Source organism: Protopterus annectens, chromosome 2.part1 (assembly GCF_019279795.1).
Source record: "Protopterus annectens isolate FY-2018-M chromosome 2.part1, PAN1.0, whole genome shotgun sequence".
Lineage (NCBI taxonomy): Eukaryota > Metazoa > Chordata > Ceratodontiformes > Protopteridae > Protopterus > Protopterus annectens.
In genome coordinates, this window is record NC_056729.1 from 1,512,329,229 (window position 1) to 1,512,350,456 (window position 21,228).

At 41.5% G+C, this 21,228-nt stretch overlaps 1 protein-coding gene across 6 annotated transcripts in view; it reads right to left on the reverse strand.

Annotated features, from left to right (window-relative positions):
- Positions 1-21,228, reverse strand: part of PRDM16 (PR/SET domain 16) — a 2,576,872-nt gene that overhangs the window by 68,927 nt on the left and 2,486,717 nt on the right. For all 6 annotated transcript variants that reach the window (XM_044062971.1, XM_044062974.1, XM_044062970.1 and 3 more), the window contains one exon: positions 14,862-15,036. In XM_044062971.1, the coding sequence (XP_043918906.1) occupies positions 14,862-15,036 (175 nt within the window). The remainder of the gene's footprint in view (positions 1-14,861; positions 15,037-21,228) is intronic.

Consider the following 21,228-nt stretch of genomic DNA (forward strand, 5'->3'; position numbering starts at 1 on the left):
GAGTATAAAGAATTGGTCTTTGTTTAAATGGGTATTTTCCTTAGGGGTAAAAGGCAAGTAGCTTGGTTTTGTAAGGATTGAGTCGCAAGTGATTTTGGTAAGCCAGTTTTCATTGGAGGAGAATGCTAGCTGAGTAATATGTTGGAGCTTGGGAATGGATTCAGCAGAGCAAATGATAGTTGAATTATCTGTATATTGAATAAGAGAGCTATGGGTGTGTGACAAGTATAAATTAGTGATGAAGATGCTGAATAGTAGGGGTCCCAATATAGACCCCAGGGAACACCAGCAGAGATGGAGAGAGAAAAAGAGAGAGAGAGGAATTCCATCTAACTGCTTGCTTGCTTGTTAGACAGATAGCTTGCAAGCCAATTAAGTGAAGGGGAGGAGAGTCCAGTTTGTGAGAGTCAATTTAGAAGAAGAGGATGGGAAATGGTATCAAAGGCTTTTGAAAGGCCCAAGAATGTGGATGAGACACATTTACCAGAGTCCCTAGCCTTGTTGATTATGTCCATGAAAGAGATTAAGGCAGTCATTGTGCTGTGACCTGGTCTGAAGCCATGTTGTGTAGGTGAAATAATGTGATTATTGGTGAGAAAGTCAAGAAGCTGAATTTGAATGTATTTTTTGAATGCATTTTAGAGATAATGGAAACAGATACGAGAAAGAATAGCAATAGGACTGTAATTGGAAAGATCTGTGCGGTCACCACCTTTGTGGAGCGGTAAAATAAACACCATTTTCCAGGTTTTGGGGATGTAAGAGTCAAGGATGGATCTATTTATGAGAATGTAAATGGGGTAAGGGATTGCATCAGCAGCTAGCCTAAGGTATTCAGTGGGCAGATCACTAAATACCAGACTTAATTGCTTAGTACAGTTTATTCATGAAAACCCATACTGCTACATCTTAGTAGAGTTTAACATATTTTACCTTCCTGATAACCATTTTATTTTCAACATAACCGGTGCTTTGTTTATTACTTGTTTTGCCTTTAATTTTTCTGTTGCAAGTAGTTTGCAACTTAATAAATTTCACCAGGCATTCAGTCTACCAATTCCACAGTACAAGTAATTATTACATTCAGAAAATTTGCTACATTTAAATGTGATTTCCTTTCTTGTAGTATACAATTTTTCGACAGCAGTGAAACCTTTCTACTGTTGCAAGGTTGATAACTTTTAGAAGTAGCAGCTCCAATTGTTTTAAAACTTGATAGCAAATGATACTTGGTGTACACACAATCAGTTTCCAGCAGGATACTGAGAGTATACGTGTTACTATATACCACAACAAACAAGACCTGGTTTCTAAATGTTCAGATATTTATCATTATATCACTGCTGCCATAATCTAAGCTAGGTAGGACATATCCTGCCAGGATCAGATAACCAGCCAGCTTCTAAAGGTTTAGAGCACCTTCCATGTGCCCATATAACCAATATATAGGAAGCAATACAAGCAATTTTGGTGATCTGGTATAAAAGCAGATGTATGGGCACATTGAAGCAATGAAGAAGTCTTACTCTCTGCTGTGACTTGGTAGGTTCAATGGTCAGCCAGTTCATTGCAAAGTGGGAGGATAGATACCCCATTACAGACTACCTTCCATTTTTATAAGAAAAGTGTTGCTAATTTCTGTGAATTTATGTCTAACAGAATGGTTATTGTTTAAAAGATTCCTACAAAGATCACTGCACGTCTTGTCTGTTTTGAGGAAGAACATGACACTCAGTCTTGTTCTGTGTCTTTTGCTCCTAAAATTTGACAAGCAGATGTAGTACCATTTTGTTACATTTGGAGAACTACAAGTTTGATGCTCTTTTTGGTAAAGTGATGAACCAAGGTTCCAGCTCTTTGAATGATCCCCCTCTAGTACCCAAGAAGAAGTAAAAAGGCATCTAGGGAGGCTTCAGCTTTCACTCTAGATTCCTCCTTTCCTCTGTCTTTTTGGGCAACATCACTATTGCTATATCAGAGCCTTCAGATCATATGTCACCTTCACTGAACTACTGTGGCACTGATCATTGCAAAGCCATTAAGAGATGAGAGGTAAGCACATCCTCCAATGTCCCTTGTTCATTAGCTTCAGGCAGCAGAGAAGCACTACTGATGACATCTGAAAACAGAGCAGAGCCCTTATAGGGCTACTGTAAGGAGTTGGATTCCCAGCAAGATGACTGCATGTCTGAATGCTCTTTATTGATAGACACTTCCAGGAAAAGGAAACACAATCAGAAGCACACTTCTGAACTTGTCTCTCCTTTAGGAAAAGCATGAAAGATGGTTTATTTATATTTGCCAAAGGCTTATTTAAAGCGCATCAGTCATTACAATCAGAATCTTCACATCCAGCTAAAAGGAAAAGATCTCCATCTCCCTCTGATTCTGATCCAGAATCTGGTGTACAGGAATTTGACTTAGACTATGCCACTCAACTTTCAACATCAGAAAACTAGGGATCAGAGTCTGAAAAAAAGTTTCATCAGATTAATCAGATGGAAAGTATATTTTTGACACTATTACCAGGAGGAAGGAGTAATTTAAATGGGAACAAAAATAAATATCTGAGACACTGCAAAGATATTATGAATTGCTACAGGTGAATTCCCCTCAAACTGTAGCTATTCCTCTTGTTTTACTGGCCTTAGCCAATGCATTCTTTGCAGCCAGCAGTTTGCCTGATGGCCAACCTCTAGTCCCTAGAAAATCAGATAAATTGTATAAAGTTCCACAAACAGAAGTTTTCTTTAGAAGCCCTGGGGCAGACCCTGCAGTGGTTTCCTTTTCCACATCATCTTCTTCCAAAGAGCTTATGACAGATAACCCTATTCCAATAGACAAGGTTGAAAGAGCTTTTCATAGGTTTGGGAAGAAAGTTTATATTTCTTCCACCTTAGCCTTCAGAACAGTGAATTGCCAAGCCGATATGTTTATATATATATTTTTTTATGTCCTTTGAAAGCATGAAACAGTTAGTTGCTGATCTTCCTGCTTGTGACTCTTCAGACATCCTTAAATTCCTTACTTTCTTCTATGTCCCAGGTACCAGACACTCTCTTAAATGATCTTATGACACTGTTGATGCTATGGTGCATACCTCTCAACTTGTCAGCACATGAAACCTGGACAAAGCCAGAAAAAATGGAGGGACAAAGCCCCAAAAATAGGGACAGATTTTAAATATTGCTCCAATAAACTTAGAATGTTGATAGAATGACAGATTATACATTATTATATATTTTCTGAAGGATATGAAGTATGAAACTCAAATGCCTGCCATTATTTAGTATTATTTAGTGACTTCAATCCTCAATATTTTGACAGAAAACCACAGATTTTATGAGCAACAGACCAAAATAAGAGGCGAAAATAGTACAGTTGTGTACACTTACCATGAACGTAGATGTTTGAGTGTATTCACTGTTGCAGTCATCACACTTGGGTTATTTGCCTGCAGGTAGCCTTCAGTCAGCCCGAATACCAGAGACTTAGTATTTCTGCATCAGATGCTGTCACTCCAGGACTGACATCAGGTCATCAGGGTATAAAAACAGGCAGCTGACCCCATTACATCAGTTTTTCTTGCCCCAAATGTCAATGGCCCCCCAAATAGGGAGCTACACTACCAGTAAAATGTAAATACCAATACCAATACCCTGAAAGGGGTGAGTAATAGCCATAGAGAGGAGAGAGAGAGAGATAAACCAGGGGGCTGGAGGGAGGGAAACCAGGACTGCAACAGTGAATACACAGAGATGGTCTTCACCTGTCGCCCCTGGGATTCAGGTTACTGGCTAAGGCTCTTGCCACCCCTATAGTGCCTTTTTTAGGCAAACTTCAAAGGACAAAACCACCACCGTAACAGGTACAAGCATGCAAAATCTGAAGGTAATGCTACTCAATGCTAGAAGTCTAAACTTCAAAATGCACTCTCTCGAGGCACTCCTAAAAATGGAGAACATCGATATCTGTGCAGTAACTGAGACCTGGTTCAAGGCTCCAGAGAGCACCCCTGCAATACCAGGCTACAACTCTTACCACACTTTTCGACCACCAAACCAGGACCGAAACACTAAAGGTGGAGGAGTGTCAATATTCACCAAGGATATTCACACCACCAGGCTAGTTGGCCAACACAATGTGTCTGAAATTCTCCAAGTGCAACTAACACTAGGTAAGACTGCAATCCAAATTGTAGCTTGCTACAGATCCCCACCATACCCCAAGATTCTCACTACACCTTTCTAAACATACTGGAAAATATTAAGATAGAACCAAACACCCTAATACTGGGTGATTTTAACTACCCTGCCATTAACTGGGAAAACTACTCATGTCCCAACACCTTTGCAACGGTTCTTAGAATTCATAAATTCCAATGCCCTGGATCAACTAATTCATAGTCCCACCAGGGGCTCCAATATCCTAGACCTGGTCATTACCAACATGGGAAATCAATGCTCCATACCTATGGTCACCCCTCGTTAGTCAGGTCTGACCATAAGCTAATCACCCTTAACATCCACATCCCACCCCACCCCCAGTAAAGAAACCACCATAAAAAACTTCTCCAAAGCCAACTTCATGCTACTCAAGTCAGAAGTGACAAACTTCATAACACCCATGCAGACGGGAACTGAAAGTTCAACTGCTGAATCCTACACTAAGGCACTGTACGAGCACATCCACTCATGCATGAATCGTGCCATCCCAAATAGAACCAAAATGCTCTCATCCAGAAAAAGGAAGCCAATCTGGTGGTCCTCTGCCATAAACAAACTTTACAACAAAAGGAAGAAACTTTTGCAGAAAAGAGGAAAATCCCAGGATGCAAAAAACTCCCTTACTAGCGTCAGTAAGAAACTGAGATGCCTCATAAAATCCTCCAAAGCTAGTTACGAAAATAAAATTGCCAAAGATTCCAAAGACAACCACAAAGCATTCTATAACTATGTCAAGAATCTAAATGGCAATGCTCAGATCTGCTCTGAGCTAAAACAGAATGGCATTAAATATACTGATCCAAAGGATATTGCCAATATCCTGGCAGATCGATTCAGTGCCAACTTCACCCCCTCTCACCCCTAAATGGCCCATCTCAATACTGGAAGATTGCCAAATTCCAGTAATAACGGCCACACAGGTACAAAACGCACTCTCTAAAGCCAAGAATACAGCATCCATGGGACCAGATGACATCCCGGCTGTGTACTACATGAACTACAATATGAACTGGCACCTCACCTAAGTGTCATGTTTAATCATAGCCTCACCTCAGGTTTCGTGCCCACTGAGTGGCGCAGAGCTACAGTTATCCCAATCCACAAGGGGAATCCACCTTGGATCCCGGAAACTACCGTCCCATCAGTCTGACAAGCCTTATCTGCAAGGCCATGGAGCGTATTATCATGGAACTTATAAACAAAGACATTGGCAACCTTCAAACACTGCACCCCACCCAGTTTGGGTTTGTGAAGGGCCGATCTTGTCTCCTGAACCTGATTGACTTCTTTGAATCAGTCTCCAGAGCCATGGACAAGGGTAAGGTGGTCCACACAGCCTATCTAGACCTTGCCAAGGCCTTTGACACCATCCCCCACTCTGGAATCATAGATAAACTTACTAAGTTGGGCATTAATCCCTATGTCACCCAATGGGTTGCTAAATGGCTTACTGATAGAACTCACACTGTAAAAGTAGCCGACTCCAAATCCAACTCCAGACAAGTGACAAGTGGAGTACCTCAGGGTTCAGTCCTGGGGCCGCTCTTGTTTGGCATCTACTTCTCTGAAGTACAGGTCAACACTAAGGGACTCTGGCTAACAAAGTTTGCAGATGACTGCAAACTGGGAGCCATTATTGAATCCCCAAATGATGTGGATACTCTACAAAAGGGCCTTACAGAAACAGATGCTTGGTGCCAGAGCCATGGGCTCAAGCTCAATGCCAAGAAATGTATTGTTATCCCCTTTGGGAAAAAACATGTATCCATGAATTACCATATAGGTGGCAGTACACTAAACACAGAAAGTGTGATAAGAGACTTAGGGACACAGGTGGACAGTGGTCTCACCTTCGATAACCACATCGCCACAACAGTCAGGAAATCCTTCTATGTGGCACACCTCATCACGAAGGGCTTTTCATCCAGAAAGAAGGAGGTCATTGTCCCACTGTACTCATACCTCATTAGACCCATTATAGAATACAATGCCCCATTTGGTATGTACCTCTCAAGACATCTGCAACAACTGGAAAGGCCTCAGAAATACCTCACTAAAAGAATCACAGGCCTAAAGCAGATGCCCTACACTGACCGCCTTAAAAAACTCCAGCTATACTCTGTCGCATATCGTCTACTCAGAGGCGATCTCTGCTTAACATACAAGGCCATGTCAAACCCAGAGCTGTTGGACATGCTACACTTAAAGAAATCCCAATCCCTCAGAGCTACACGCTCCAGGGATCTAAACCTTGTCATCACAATAAACAAAACATGCTGGAGGGATAGGTTCCTGACCCAGAGGCTCCCCATACTCTGGAATAGATTGCCCATACACGTCAAGCAGAGTGCCTCTTTGGACCTCTTCAAGACGAACCTTGACAATTGGATGGGAGAAAGGAAATTCACCCCAGGGATCACGTCAGTCGCCCTGCTAGACAGGGGCCCAGGAAAGTAAATAATGTGGGAAGAAATAGCCAGGGAATTGTTATGGCTAGGCTTGTATAGGCCCTAGGGCTGATAGCCTAGTACCAACCTATGAACCTATGAACCTATGAACTTGAACATCTACATTTATGGTAAGTGTACACAACTGTGCTATGTTCTTCATGTTTCACTGTTGCAGTCATCACACTTGGGTAGATTCCCAAAGCTAAAGGGTGGAGGCAGACAAGAAGAGTTATGGCTGGCTAGAATTCCTTGCAGGACTGCTGTTGCAAAACCTGCCCAGGATTTGGAAAAGATAGGCAGGTGGTAATGCTTGGTGAAGGTGTGTACAGAACTCCAGGTAGCAGCCTCCAGGATGTCCCTGGCAGGGACTCCCCTGAGAAATGCTGTAGAGGTAGATGTTGCCCTAGTGAAATGTGTTCTGACCCCCTGAGGGGTTGGTTTCCCATGGTGCTTGTAGCAGAAATGTATGCAGTGTGCTATCCATTTGGAAATTGCTTGTTTTGAAATGGCCTTGCCCTCTGCCCCTGTTGCAAAGCTGACTAGTAACTGGTCAGATTTTCTGAAGGGCTTAGTCTTATCAAGGTAGAATCTGAGCTGCCTGTGCATGTCCAAGGAGTGCAAGATTCTTTCCCCTTTATTCTGAGGATTAGGGAAGAAAGTTGGCAAATGGATGGATTGGTTGAGAGCCACACTGGACACCACTTTAGGCATGAAGGAAGGGTTAGTCCTGAGGGAAACCCTGACAGCATGGAAAATAATGAAGGGTTTCACAGCCATAAGTGCTTGTAGCTCAGACACTCTTCTAGCTGAAGTGATGGCTAAAAGCAAGGCTGTTTTCCAAGAGAGAAAGTTTAAGTCTGCTGATGCAGCAGGTTCAAAGGGGGGAAGCATGAGCTTTTCCAGTACAAAGTTAAGGTCCCAAGCAGGGGTGGGTGCTCTCCTTGGTGGACTTAAGTTGTTTGCCCCTCTCAGGAACTGTTTGATAAGAGGGTGCGAGAAGAGAGGTGGCTCAGTGTTGTAATGAGCAGAAATGGCTGAGGCATGTATCTTAATGGAGAAGAAGGACAGGCCTTTGTGGAGTAGATCTGCAAAGTAATCCAGGATTAGAGGCAGGGAGGGCAGAGTTGTGTCCTCTCCTTTAGACAGCATCCAGGAGCAGAACCTTTTCCACTTATAAGCATAGGATTTTCTTGTATTGGATCTTCTGGCTTCAAGAAAGACATCCAGCACCTGCTTACTTGGGGTTGCTGAGGGAGAATTAAAGGAATAAGCCAGGCTGCAAGATTTAGGGTTTGTAGTTGTGGATGCAAAATCTGTCCCTCCTGCTGAGAGAGCAGGGTTGGGTTCTGGTGTAGGTGCCAGGGTGGCACCGGTGACAGGCTGTGCAGGAGTGGGTACCAGTGCTGGTGTGGCCAGTCTAGGGCAATCAGAATTGTCCTTGATCTGTCCTGTCTTATCTTGAGTAATACTCTTGAGAGAAGGGGCAGAGGGGCAAAGGCATAGATTGAGAGATTTACCCACTGAAAAGATAGGGCATCCACTTTCCAGGCCCTGCTGTGAGGATTCCTTGTGCAGAATTTTCTGAGCTGGTGGTTGTAGGGGGAGGCAAAGAGATCCACCTCTGGGATCCTCCATTTCTGAATCAGAAGGTTGAAGGTGCTGGGCTCCAACTGCCACTCGTGTGGGTCTAGGAGATTTCTGCTTGTCGTCTGCCAGTGAGTTTTGTTTGCCTGGCAGGAACTGAGCTTGCAGATGGACTTGCATGTCCTAGGCCATGTGCCACAGGGCCATGGCTAACCTGCAGAGTGGGTAGGAGTGGGTTCCCCCCTGTTTGTTGATGTACCACATAACTGTGGTGTTGTCTGTTTTTATTAGCAGTTGTCCTGGAAAGAGTAGGGATCTAAAAGCTGTCAGGATGTTCTGCACAGCTTGCATCTCTTTTTTGTTGCTGTGAAGATGAATTTGACTTGGGCTCCAGTGGCCCTGAATGCACTTGCCGTCCATATGTGCTCCCCAGGCATAGTCTGATGCATCTATGGTTAGGGTCTGGGTGGCATGGGGTTGAGTAAAGGGCAGTCCCCTGTTGTGGTTGCATGCTGCTGCCCACCAAAGAAACTCTGTCCTTAGACAAGGTATGATAGGAATGACTGTTTCCAAGTCCTGAGAATGCTGGCACCAAAGACTTTTTAAGTACCATTACAGTTTCCTCATATGCAGTCTTGCATATGGAATTAGCAGTATACATGAGGCCATAAACCCTAGGGCCTGCAGTATTTTTCTTGCAGATAGCTGGGTTCTGGTGGCCATTTGTTTGAGGCAGGCTGTCAGATAGACTTGTTTTTCTGAAGTGAGGAATGCCATCTGGGATGTTGTGTCCAAGCTTGCTCCTAGGAATGCAATCTTTTGACTGGGTACCAGTTTTGATTTCTTTTCGTTGATGGTGTACTCCTAGGAAGTGAGAAGGTGTTTCACAAATATCAGGTGCTGCAACAGCAATTCCTAACTGTCCACCTGAATCAGGCAGTCGTCCAAGTACGGGAAAATTTGGATATTTCTCTGCCTGCAGTATGCAATGGCTGGAGTCAGGTATTTTGTGAAAACTCTGGGCACAGTAGATAAGTCAAAGGGAAGTGCTGAGAACTGATAATACATAGACCCTGCCCTGAAATGTAGATACTTCCTGCATGACTCCCTTATGGGGATGTGCAGATAGGCTTCTTTTAAGTCCAGGGTGACTAACCAGGCATTCCTGGCTAGCATAGGAAGAGGCTGTTGCATGGTAAGCATTTTGAGTTTTGGTACCACCAGGAAGGTGTTGAGAATTGAAAGATCCAGGATTGGGCACCAAGAGCCCTCTTTCTTGGGTACCAGGAAGAGTCTGGAGTAGACTCATTGATCCCTCTGTTCTACTGGAACCGGCTGAATAGCTCTGATATTGAGCAGGGAAGCTACTTGGCTTTGAGCCTCTGCCCACTGGTTTGAAGGAAGGTCTGGAAACATGCTTGGGGTTGGCAGTGAATGGAAATAAAATTTGTGCCTCTGGTATACAATGTTGAGGGTCCACCGGTCCTGTGTGATGGACATCCAAGTTTTTGCATGAAGGGCAAGTTTTTCTCCTAGGGGCAGAACCAATTGGGCAGGGCTGGGGAGTGGAGTAAAGAAGTCATTGTGAGTTTTTTCTGTAAGGAAGTGACTTACCACTCCCTGCTTTAGGGGTGGGGGCACTCCATTGCTTAGATCTCAGCATACCCTGAGACTGTAGTCTGGGTGGTCTTTTTCCCCTGGGTCTGGTTTGAGAAGGCCTGGAGGGGGTTGGAAAGGACCAGTGTTTGGAAGGGCAATGCCTACTGAATTTAGAGGGTTGCACTTGTAAGAATTATTTAACAGTCTGCATAGACTTAGCTTTTTCTTCCATCTTTTTAAGAACCTCTTCTGTTTTGGTGCCAAACAAACTGTCCTTCTTCAAAGGAGTGTCTAGTAACTTTGATTTGACATGGTCTGGCAAGGTCTGCTCCTTCAGCCAAGCATGTCTTCTCAGTACAGATCCAGTGACTGCTGCCTGGCAAGATGCTTCTAGGGCGTCAAAGCCACACTGCAAAGTATGCTTACTGACTTTGCTTGCAGAGTGCATAAGCTCCTGCAATTCTTTATTTTCTGCACAGTCTGTAAAGGTTGCCACTTTTTGTTTAATAAGTTCCATAATATGCTGCTGGTACTTCAGCATGTGAAACTGACAATTCAATGCCCTAATAGTAAGAGTTGCAGAGGTATATACCTTCTTACCCCATCTGTCCAAAGCTCTGGAATCCCTGTCTGAAGGGGTGGGATTCTTGGCTGTAGTAGCCTTGATACCTTTAGGCCCCTGGGAAATAATCTCTGGGTCAGCAATAGGATTCTTGAAAAGACATTTGTGAGTGTCAGGTACTCTGTAGTACCTGTCTGGTTTCCTAGGGGCAGGAGGTAAAGTGTCAGGAGTAAGACTGGACTCCATAAAAAACATCATCAATAACATCCAGGACAGGGGGTATTGCTAAAGGCCTGTGCTGAAGCAACTCTAGGAATTATCTGAGTCTCTTTTTGGACTGAGGACAGTCTTGGCATTCCCAGTAGAAATTCTCTCTTAAGGTATGCAAGGTTTCACCAAAAGAAAAATCCTAAAATCCTCTAGAGGGGAGACAGAGGGAATGGATTCCTCTGCATCTGAATCCTCATAAGCAGATAAGGGCATGTCTTCATAATCAGAAATCTCAGTGTCATCGGACTCCTGGTCTGTAGAAGCTGTAAGGTACTGGTCTCTTTTTCTCTTAGCAGAGGAAGGCTGAAATCAGCATATTAAGGTATTTTGCCATTCTAAGCATTTGTTTTTGTGGCATGGGAGCAGGTGCATGCTCTTTGGTCGTCGATTTTCTAGGGGTAGTGTGTACTCTGGGCCTAAGAAACTCTGTAGTTTTGGTAAAAAATAAGTCATCGGTTTGAGTCGAACATTGGTTGAGCAAAGAACTGCCTCAGAAGCTGGTGCCTTAACAGCGGCTCCGGACCCATCCAAGGTAGAGACATCCACAGGTTCCATAGTCAAAGAAGAGTCACGGGGCATACCGGACTCTGAATGGGTCTCGGTAGAGGCCTGCAAATCCATTGAAGTGGGCATCAAGGGCTGCGAAAGCACCTCACTGAGTACCGGTGGACTGGCAACTAGCTTAATGGAAGAGTCATCAGCAGCTTTGGACCTATGCGGTCTGTCTCTGTCTTTATCCTTATGTGTTTTCAGAGTATCGGTAGTTGGATGGCTTACCGAAGCCATTTCAGAATATGGAGATTGAGAGCGAAAGAATTTAGTGACAAAGAGAGCCTGACAATGAATGGTTCGGGAGTTAAACAAGGCACAAAACCAACAGCGAGGTACATCGTGGTCTGGGCCTAAACAGGTGACGCAGTAAGAATGAAAATCTCTGTGAGGTATTTGCTTTCCACAGGCAAGACAATTGTTAACTTTTTCTGACATCAGTAAGAGCAAGAAAAAAGGATCCTCGATGGGGTACTTAGCTTTAGAAGAATTCAGGATTATTCAATTTGTAAACGAAAACTCAGGTAGCAGCTGACCGGCACTTGCGAACTGCTTCTGCTTTGGGCTCCTCGGCAAGAAAGACTGATGTAATGGTGTCGGCTGCCTGTTTTTATACCCCTGATGACCTGGCATCAGTCCTGGAGCCACAGCATCAGACACAGGAATACTAAGTCTCTCGTATTTGGGCTGACTGAGGGCTACCTGCAGGCAGATAACCCAAGTGTGATGACTGCAACAGTGAAACACGAAGAACATCTGGACATTCTGCAAAAATCTTGTCGGCTGAGAGGTATGATGCTGTGTCTTGGGAGACGGCCACTGGACGGTAATTAGAAGATTAGTACCATATGCATTTTTAGGGTTCCTGTATCTACAGCATACTGTGCCACATACAGCCTTTTCGAATGGGTTCTTTATGAGAAGCACAAGCAGAGAAGCATATAATGGAAAGTAATGGTGTTTGTAATCGAAAAGCCTGGCTGCACTTCTTACAGATAGATATTGAATTTTAAATATTCATTTACAATTTTTCTAGCTATTATGAGTAATTATACAAAGTAATAAGCAGAGTTGCTGCATTCAAGTAGTCACCATCTCAGGGCTGCAGCAATGCACACACACTTAGTTAAACCATGCCACACATAGAATTTCTCAGTCTGTGTCATAACTATGGAAAAGTACATTGCATTCTGCTGGGGTTGAGAGGGGCTGACTGTCTTGATCTACAACTACAGAAGTGTCTGTCGGTAGATAAGCTTATAATTAATGCAGTCCGCTGTTATCTATCTGACATCACTGCACCAGCTGTAGAGCTTATTTTCTGTCTAAGACCGGAGAATGTTGATTACATCATCAGGCAAATTTTGGTTCACGATTCTGTACAGACAGACTTGACAGTTTAATGAATAGAATGTGCTCTCCTCATGATGTCAGAATAACATGGTTTAAGGAGCAGAACTGGTTTTCAGATATGCATTTAGATTATGCAGTGAGTGCCACACTCCAGCGGAATTCTGCTCTGCATCTTAATTAAAGGGAAAATGTCAGCTTTTGGAACAGAATCGGGCAATTCCTGACACTGTCCAGTAATAAATAAGGATTTAAATGATGTGCTGTGTTTCACTGAGGTTTGAAAAATAAAAATTTAAGTATTTTCTTTCTTCATTTCAGAAAGAAAGCTATGCTCTTGGCAGCCACTTGTATAACTCCACCCAAAATATTGGACTGGAAATATAAATGGACTGCACCACACTGAATAAAAGGATGAGAAATGGTAGTAAGTAAAAAAAAAAACATATAAAAATGGTAAGAGAAAAATAAAGATACCCAGTTGTTTAACAATGTTACCAGTGCACTTGAGTAGGGCACTGGAGTATTTGGAGATACAAGACCGCACCAGTACTGAATGAGAAGGGATAGTAAAATCAAAGAATGGCTGTTTGTGGGGTAGTGGGAGACAGGGTTTTGCTTTGGTTTCATATCTGTGAGTGCACAGGGATGGCACTAGAAGAGACAGTAAGGACACAAGTTAGAAGGTGCATTTTTTTGTGTGAGTGAGTGTGCATGTGTTTGTATGTGCCTGCAAGCATGTGTCTGCACGTTTGTGGGTGGGGAGATAATATGAAGATGCCCTACTTTCAGTCCCCAGATATTGAATGCTATTACACATGGGCATTAGAAAAGACGGAGAACATGCACACAGTGTAGTTTCAAGTACAAACTTAAACAGAAGAATAAAGTAAAAAAAAAATAGAGAAGAAAAAAGAAATTAAAGGAAGACCAAGAAAGAGAGAGAACAGAAACAAAAAATACAGCTAGAAAGGAAAACATAATAGAAAAAAGGAACAATAAAGAGAAATTTAGGAATAACTAAACAAATGATTAAAGAAAGAAAGAAGGAAGAAAACATGTTTTGTTTGTACTTTACATCAATCTTATGTTTATGTTCAGTATGGCAATGCACCTGCAGACTGACATCTTGTGTGTGTGTCATAGAGACAGGAAGTCTTCTTGCTATCAAATGATTACTGGTGAAGAGTAAGACACTGACTGGCCTTTGGTTTCCTGCAACTGTGCTAAACTTCCTGTCTGGGAAATAAAGACGCAACACTCTGTTCCCTCCTTCAGATCTGCTATTGGAAATGGTTTACTGACAAACTTTTTCCCTTTATTTCATTGTTGGCCACTGGAGGAAAAGAATCTGTCAAAGTAAACACAGTACCTGGCACTGTTTCTTTACCTAGCTGTTTTCACAAAATAACTTAGTGCCCAGAAGGTGCATTCACTCTGAGCACATGCCCATGTTGGTTGTCAGTAGATACATCCTCTTTGTTTGGGTCTGTACTATATTGTTTGTGTACATTTGATGTAGATAATGTCAGCTCTTAGGATCTGACTACACCAGATCCTGAATATGGCTCTTGTCAAACCAAATGGATCATCTGAAATATTTAATAGGATTTAGTAAAGAGAGTGTGTAAGAATGTAACTTTAAAAGTGGCAGAAATTTAATAATTTACTATGAATGACTGCTTCTTATTTAATCAGTAGATGATTATTCAAACTGGAAAAAAACACTGTACGTACTCAAGACAGTGACACTTCCAAGGTGTTGCAGAACACATTTTTTTTTTGCATAAGCATTTCCCCAAAATATATGAATGCTTGCACACACACACACACACACACACACACACACACACACACACACACACACACACACACACACGTATATATATATATATCAATCAGCTTCAAGACTGTAAACTTGAGCAAGAGGGTAAAAGTGTAATGATTAACCTCCATTTCCCGTAATTCAACTGGCAAGTGACAAACGGTTAAGTTCGTGATTTGAAAGTCTGTCTCTCTCTCTCTCTCTCTTTGCCAAGATCCTGAAAACTTGACTGATTAAAGAGAATCCTGGCTTGCTTCATAGAGTTATAATTCAAAAACTGAAACAGATTTCATTGGTCAGCAAACAAAAATTTCAGGAAACCATTCAAGATGCATTGTTCAGAAATTGCATTGATTCCTAGGAATCAAATATATCATCTCTAGTACAAATTTGCAACTTCTGAAAATTCCAATAGCTAGTGATATAATTGCATGTGCAAAGTTTACCTTTTTTCCGTTAAGCCTGAAGGCTGATTCAGTTCATTGTTTGCAATAAAATTCCTAATTTCTGAAAAATACGCATCTTCCTTCTCTTCTAAAAGTGCATGGTTGTCAGACTCTGAATTTGGAGAGGATGTGCTTGTACCAAGATGATTCGAAATTACTCCTGAATGCTGACTCACTGTTCATACAAGAAGCGGTAGGAGAAAGATAAGGACATAAACAAAAACAAACACAAATAAGTAACTATTGCCTCAGTCTCAGGCTTATGTTACAAACATATGTCCAGTTTTCATTAATCTGATAATATAAGTGACATTAAAGTAATAATTGATAAATGCACAAATCTATCTTGCATCACACGGAAAACATGAAAATGAACTAAAATTAAATTCAGCATGAATGAACTTTAGAACTTTAATTCTGCAAGTAGCATAGAGTACTGTCATAAAATTCACAGATTTAATTTTTGAGCAGATCGATAAATTTAGTCAAAATAATGGCATTGTAGAATGCCTGCGTGTCACCTCCATCCATCAATCCATCTACAACCCCTTTTTCCTATTTTTGCTCATGGGGTCACAGTGTCACTTCAGTGATGACAATCATCTAGAGCCAAGGTTTACACCACCAGGTGGCTAGCCCTGCTGTGGATGTAGTTATGCTTTATTTCTTTAGGCTTGCACATGATGAGGTAGGGTAACACTATGCAGCTTTACAGTTGTTAGACCTGATTTTACAGCATTGTATGACAGCTTGCATTGTGAGTTGTGTTATTATGTACAATACGCATTAGTGTGTTTGATTTGGACTTTTTCTCCATGAATTATTTGGGAAATATTTACTGTGTAATTGTTGGAAACTATGTACTGCTAGATACTTACAGTATTAAAAGAGAAGTGACTGTATCATGCAAGGTTTCACTTCAGCATTTCCTCTAAATCTTTCAGTGAGACTGTCACTCTTTGCTGACTCCTCCACTTTGTTTGCGTATCATTTCCAATATTTTGTATCACCAGTACTCAACACTAATACCAGTACTCTTCCAGTACTGCACTGGGGAATTCCTGCGAGCATGCAAGAAGTTTGCTGAAAGTTTCAGCAATTAGGCAGTCTATATAATATGGCAATAGGACTCTGGAACATAGGTAGTTGCTTGGCTTGCAGTCCAGGAGAGCATTAAGGAGTCTAGCCCAAATTTCCAATTGTCTCAAAGCACTGTCTGGTTAAGATACTTGCTCAAGGTCACACAGTAGGCAAATGAAGGTGGAAAGTTCATACCTTGTACCCATGGCACAAGAAGGGGTCATTAACAAGTCAGAGCTTTGGTCCTCTGTACTACCACCCTAAGGTATAAAGTTCATGTGAACATGAGGTCTGCTGTTGCTTTCAGAAGCAATGTTTGTTAGAAATCTAGTTTAGCACTCCTCACTCCAAGTATTTACTGTGGAAACAGATATAGGGTGAAGGCATCTCAGAGAAGGCAATAAATAGGATTCCTTACCTTAGATAAAAGTCAGACAAAGCAATGGGAAATTTGCTTATCTTCGAGTAGAACAGAGACAGGAGGGCCGTAACATTATACTATAGATTATGTTAGGTGCATTAACAGGATGAAGGAGGAAAATACATTTTACAAAAGGATTTATGGATGGAAAGGCAAGGGTAATTAGGTAATAGAAGAAAGGCATGCTAAGGAATAACATGGGACAGCATTCTGTACAAAAAGGATGCTGGAAGAGTAGCATGACCTTGAATCAGACAATGCAGACAGAAGGGGACTTAAGAGACAAACAATGTGGGTAGCAATATTACTTTTTATTTACCACCATCTCCTGTGTTTCTTTATATCTGCACTGCAATTAACCTGGGCAGCTTAGTTCAGAATTCTGCACATATAAAGTTACTTGTAATGTGCAGCTACATTTACTCTTCTGTTTAGTTTCCTTCTACCCATTTTCTCTGATATACATGCATGTCTTATCATATCTTTGTCTTTAGTTATTCTTCTTCCAGGCATTCCATTGGCCTTGTGTTTAAATTTTCACTTGCCACCTAATGCCCTATCATTTTTAAATACTTCACAGGCACATTCTGGACTGTTCCGTTTTTAAATCTCTTCTAGGTCCTTCTTACTTTATGGCAAATAATGTAACTCAAGTCAAACAGTGACAAAGCACTAGGATAACATTTTCACTAGACCCTACCAGTTCTACCGTTTCTTGTAAGAGAAAAAGGAATTCATCACTATCTGAGGATTTTCAGGACATTTAACAGGAAATGATTGAGAAGGGACAACTCCCATTTTCTCTCCTAGGTTTTCTAATTCGGAGTTTAAGGAAGGGGATTTCTTTGGTAGTCCCTTAAAATGAATTTCTCTTTCTAAACCCATATCTTGAAGGAATCCGTTGCTGTAGTGGGAAAATAATGATCTTCCACTGTATTTAAAGAAATATTATGATTTATTACAACTGGAATTTCCTGTACCTAGTCCATTTCCTCCTGTTATTCCATTTCTGGGGGAAACAGTTATTACAGCCCCTAACTTGATGGAGAGTCAGCGTGCTGTCTGTCTCATTGAAGAAATTCAAGATTCTGAATCTGGAAATGAAGATGAAAAGACAGAAACAGAGTTATCTCTTCAATTTTCTGATTCAGACTCAGCTCAGTTTCTGATTCTTCATGTGGGGTTTCTCTTTCTCTGAGACTATTACCAGAACATGCCACTTTTTTCAGTGGAAGAAGACTGAGGTTTATCAGTCCCTTAGAAAATACCACAAACTGCTACAGAAGGAATTTACAGAACCTTCACACATTCCTCAGTTCTCTCGTGTGTGTGTGTGTGTGTGTGTGTGTGTGTGTGTGTGTGTGTGTGTGTGCACGTGTGTGTGTGTGTGTGTGTGTGTGTGTGTGTGTGTGTGTGTGTGTGTGTGTGCACGTGTGTGTGTTTGTCAGACTTCCTGGAATTTTCATGGTAATCAGCCTAGAAAGGCAGCTAGAATGTACAAAGTTCCTCAGTCTTTAAGTTTTTATAGACTCTTCCCAAACCTGACCCAGTAGATATAGATTTAGTTAATCCTCCTACTGCTAAACATTTGGTTAATTCCGATCCTTCTCTTTCTGATAAGGATAAGAAGATTATTGATTAGTATGGGAAAAAAGTGTATTCTTCTGCAGTCTTGATTTTCATAATTCTGAACTATCAGACTCATATGTTAAAGTTTAGTCTGACTAATTGTGAAAGTATGAGAAATGTTTTGTCTGCAGTTTCTGCCACTGAGGAAAAATCTGCTTTAAATGATTTAGTTTCTTCTATTTTACAAGTCACAGCTCATTGCTTACAGTGTGTTAATGACTCAGTTAATACTTCTTCCAGGGTTATGGCCACTGGAACTGTTTTAAGGAGGTTTGCCTGGCTGTGTTCTCAGAAATTCCCAGATGATTTTTAATTCTGCTTTGGATAAGATTTAGTTTTTGGTTCCCTGCTGTAGAGGTTATCCAAAAAGTGTGATGAGGGTGTAAATTGATAAAGTGAATCTCTGAGATTTTTTAGCCCTCCTTTTTCAAATTTTCTAATGAATTTTCTCTAACCCCTCATCCAATTTTAGCAAAAAAAAAGACAGTCTTAACAAAATGCAGCTAACCAGTTGTTTAAGAAGAAATGGCTAGGGGGTTCCAAAAAGGATTCAGGACCCCCGAAAACCAAGCACAATCCAAGAAGTCAGAATGACTTTTTAAGAGAGCAACAACTGATGAAATTATACAAGATAAAAGAAACCTGCTGAAGAACCACACCGGTCACTTGCTGGATGAACTTTAATATGAAGCGCATTTCGTCTTGCTCACAGAGCAATATGAAAAGAACTTCATATTAAAGTTCATCCAGCAAGTGGCTGGTGTGGTTCTTCAGCAGGTTTCTTTTATCTTGACTTTTTAAGAGACCTTGTTCCCCCACCTCCCACCCTGGCAGTACCTTTTTCCTTCCAGTAATTCTGACTCAACACTTTTCTCTTTGGCAACAAATAACTTCAGTCAAATGTGTTGTGAAGATCATTCATCAAGGATAGAGATGGCAGTGGGAGCAAATCCTTCCTTTCCCGGAGGTAATTCCTCATCCACCAGACCAGACACATGCTATCCCAGGAAGTGATAGAACCAGTTGCCCTTTCCCAGGTTAAGAAAGGTTTTTATTCAATAATGTTTTTGGTGCCAAAGGAAAAAAATGCAGCTCTGGAGCTTTCGTTCCTAAACCTTTTTTTGTGACAGCTACCAAGTTCATAATAATTTCACTTCCCAATCTATTCCCTCTTCTTCCTCATTTATGCTTCCTGGCAATACTAGATTTAAATGATGGCGGACATCACATCCTTATTCATCCAGATTTCATGTGTTTCTTAAGGTTTTGTGTGTCTGGATCACAGTATCCTCTGCCTTGCCTCTTGGACTGCCCACTTCACCAAAAGTGTTTAGAAAGTATCTAACTCCAGTAATAGTTTATTGCAGGCTACAGGATATCCGCATTTTTCCATATTTATATGACTTGTTTATCTTCAAAGAGTGAGGAATCTCACACTTGGGTGAGACATCTCTTACACAAGCTGAGATTCAAAGAGAATATTTAAAAGTCTTTTTTGACTCCTTCACATAAGTTTGTGTTCCTGGGCTGTTAGCTAGACACCTCAATTTAAAGATCTCTTCTTCCACATGAAAAATCAGATCTATATCTAAATCTATTTCTAAGGTTTTCCACTCAGACTTCAGTCACTGTTTGGTAATATCTCAGGATTTTGGGTCTCATTGCATCTATGGTTATAATGATACCCTCGGGAACACTCCACATGAGAAATATACAATGGTATCTGAATTCACTTTTGTTTCAGCACCAATGTCCGTTGTCTTCTCAAATCACAGTGCTGAGGTTTGTCAGAAGAGATGTCGCTTGGTGAAGACAGACCCCCCCCCCTAAATTCAGGTCTCCCCTTCTCCCTCCCTGCTCTAAAGCAGTCTGTCACCACAGATGCTTTGGACCTTGTTTGAAGTACAGTTTCAGGAGGGATAAAAGTGCAGGGGTGTGGGATACTAAGGACAGAGGCAAGTACATAAATATAAAAGTGACCATTTCCCTGATCAAGGCACTCAACTCTCTGAATCATTTTTGGTCCGCTGGACCTCTTTCAAGTTGTTACAGACAATACCACAGTCATGTGGTACATCGACAAGCAAGGGGGAACCAGGTCATACTGCCACTGCAGACTAGCCATATTTGCTTGGCATATAGCTAGATGGTACAATCTCACTCTCTAGGCATTCTACATTCCAACAGAGCAAAACTGTATGGCAGACAAGCTGAGCAGGACATGGACAAACCCTCATGAATGGAAAATAGATTAGGGGGTCTTCCAAGATTTGATCCATCTAAGGGGAGTTTCTCTAGTAGACCTATATGAGCAATCAGCTGGTAAGCTTCTGCTCTAGAACTCCATGCAAGAAAACCTGGAGGACAGATACCTTTTCCTTTCCTTGGACAAGAGTGTTCCTGTATGGTTTTCCACCTTTTGAACCTGTATCCAGGGAACATATGAAGATTCAGAAGGAATCCCCCAAGATCATAGTGTTGACTCCATTCTGGCCCATGCAGCAGTGGTTCTTCAATCTTTTGGAAGTGGCCGGGCAATTGCCACAAATTTCCTCACAGAATGGATCTACTCTCACAAGATTAGGGATATCTGATGCACCTTAACACTAATCAACTTCAACTGACTGCCTAGATAATAATTAATTCCCTTTAGGCACCTGTTTCTTGAGGATGTGCAGCAGGTACTACTGGTGACAAGAAAGCCAGCTACTAGAAAATCATATATCAGCAAGTGGAAATGTTTTGCAGTTGGATGAGAACATAACCAGCACCCTTTCAGGGCTAGTTGTTCTCTGGTTTTAAAATATTTGTGTGAGTTAGTATCCTATGGCCTTTTGTCTGCCCATGGATCCTCCTCTCTCAAAGCATTCTTATGTCAAAATATTTGTGAAACAGTTTTTGCATAACAGGCCTCCAAGAAAACCAACCCTCCCTCCTAGAGATTTAAATTTTGTGTTAAAGAAGCTACACTCGCTCTATTTGACCCAGCTAATCTGATTGACTTGAGGTTCTTAATATAGAAAACTGTTTTATTGATTGCTCTGACCTCTAGAAGAGTATCTGAGTTGCAAGCCTTTACGGTGGATCAAATCTATCTTACCTTCCACAGAAAAGGGGTATTTTTTGAGAAGTAATCTTTATTATATCCATAAAGTGGTATCCAAGTTTATTTCAAGCCAAAATATCCATGTCTCCATTTTCTTTCCTGAACTTAAAATGAGGGAGAACAAATACTCC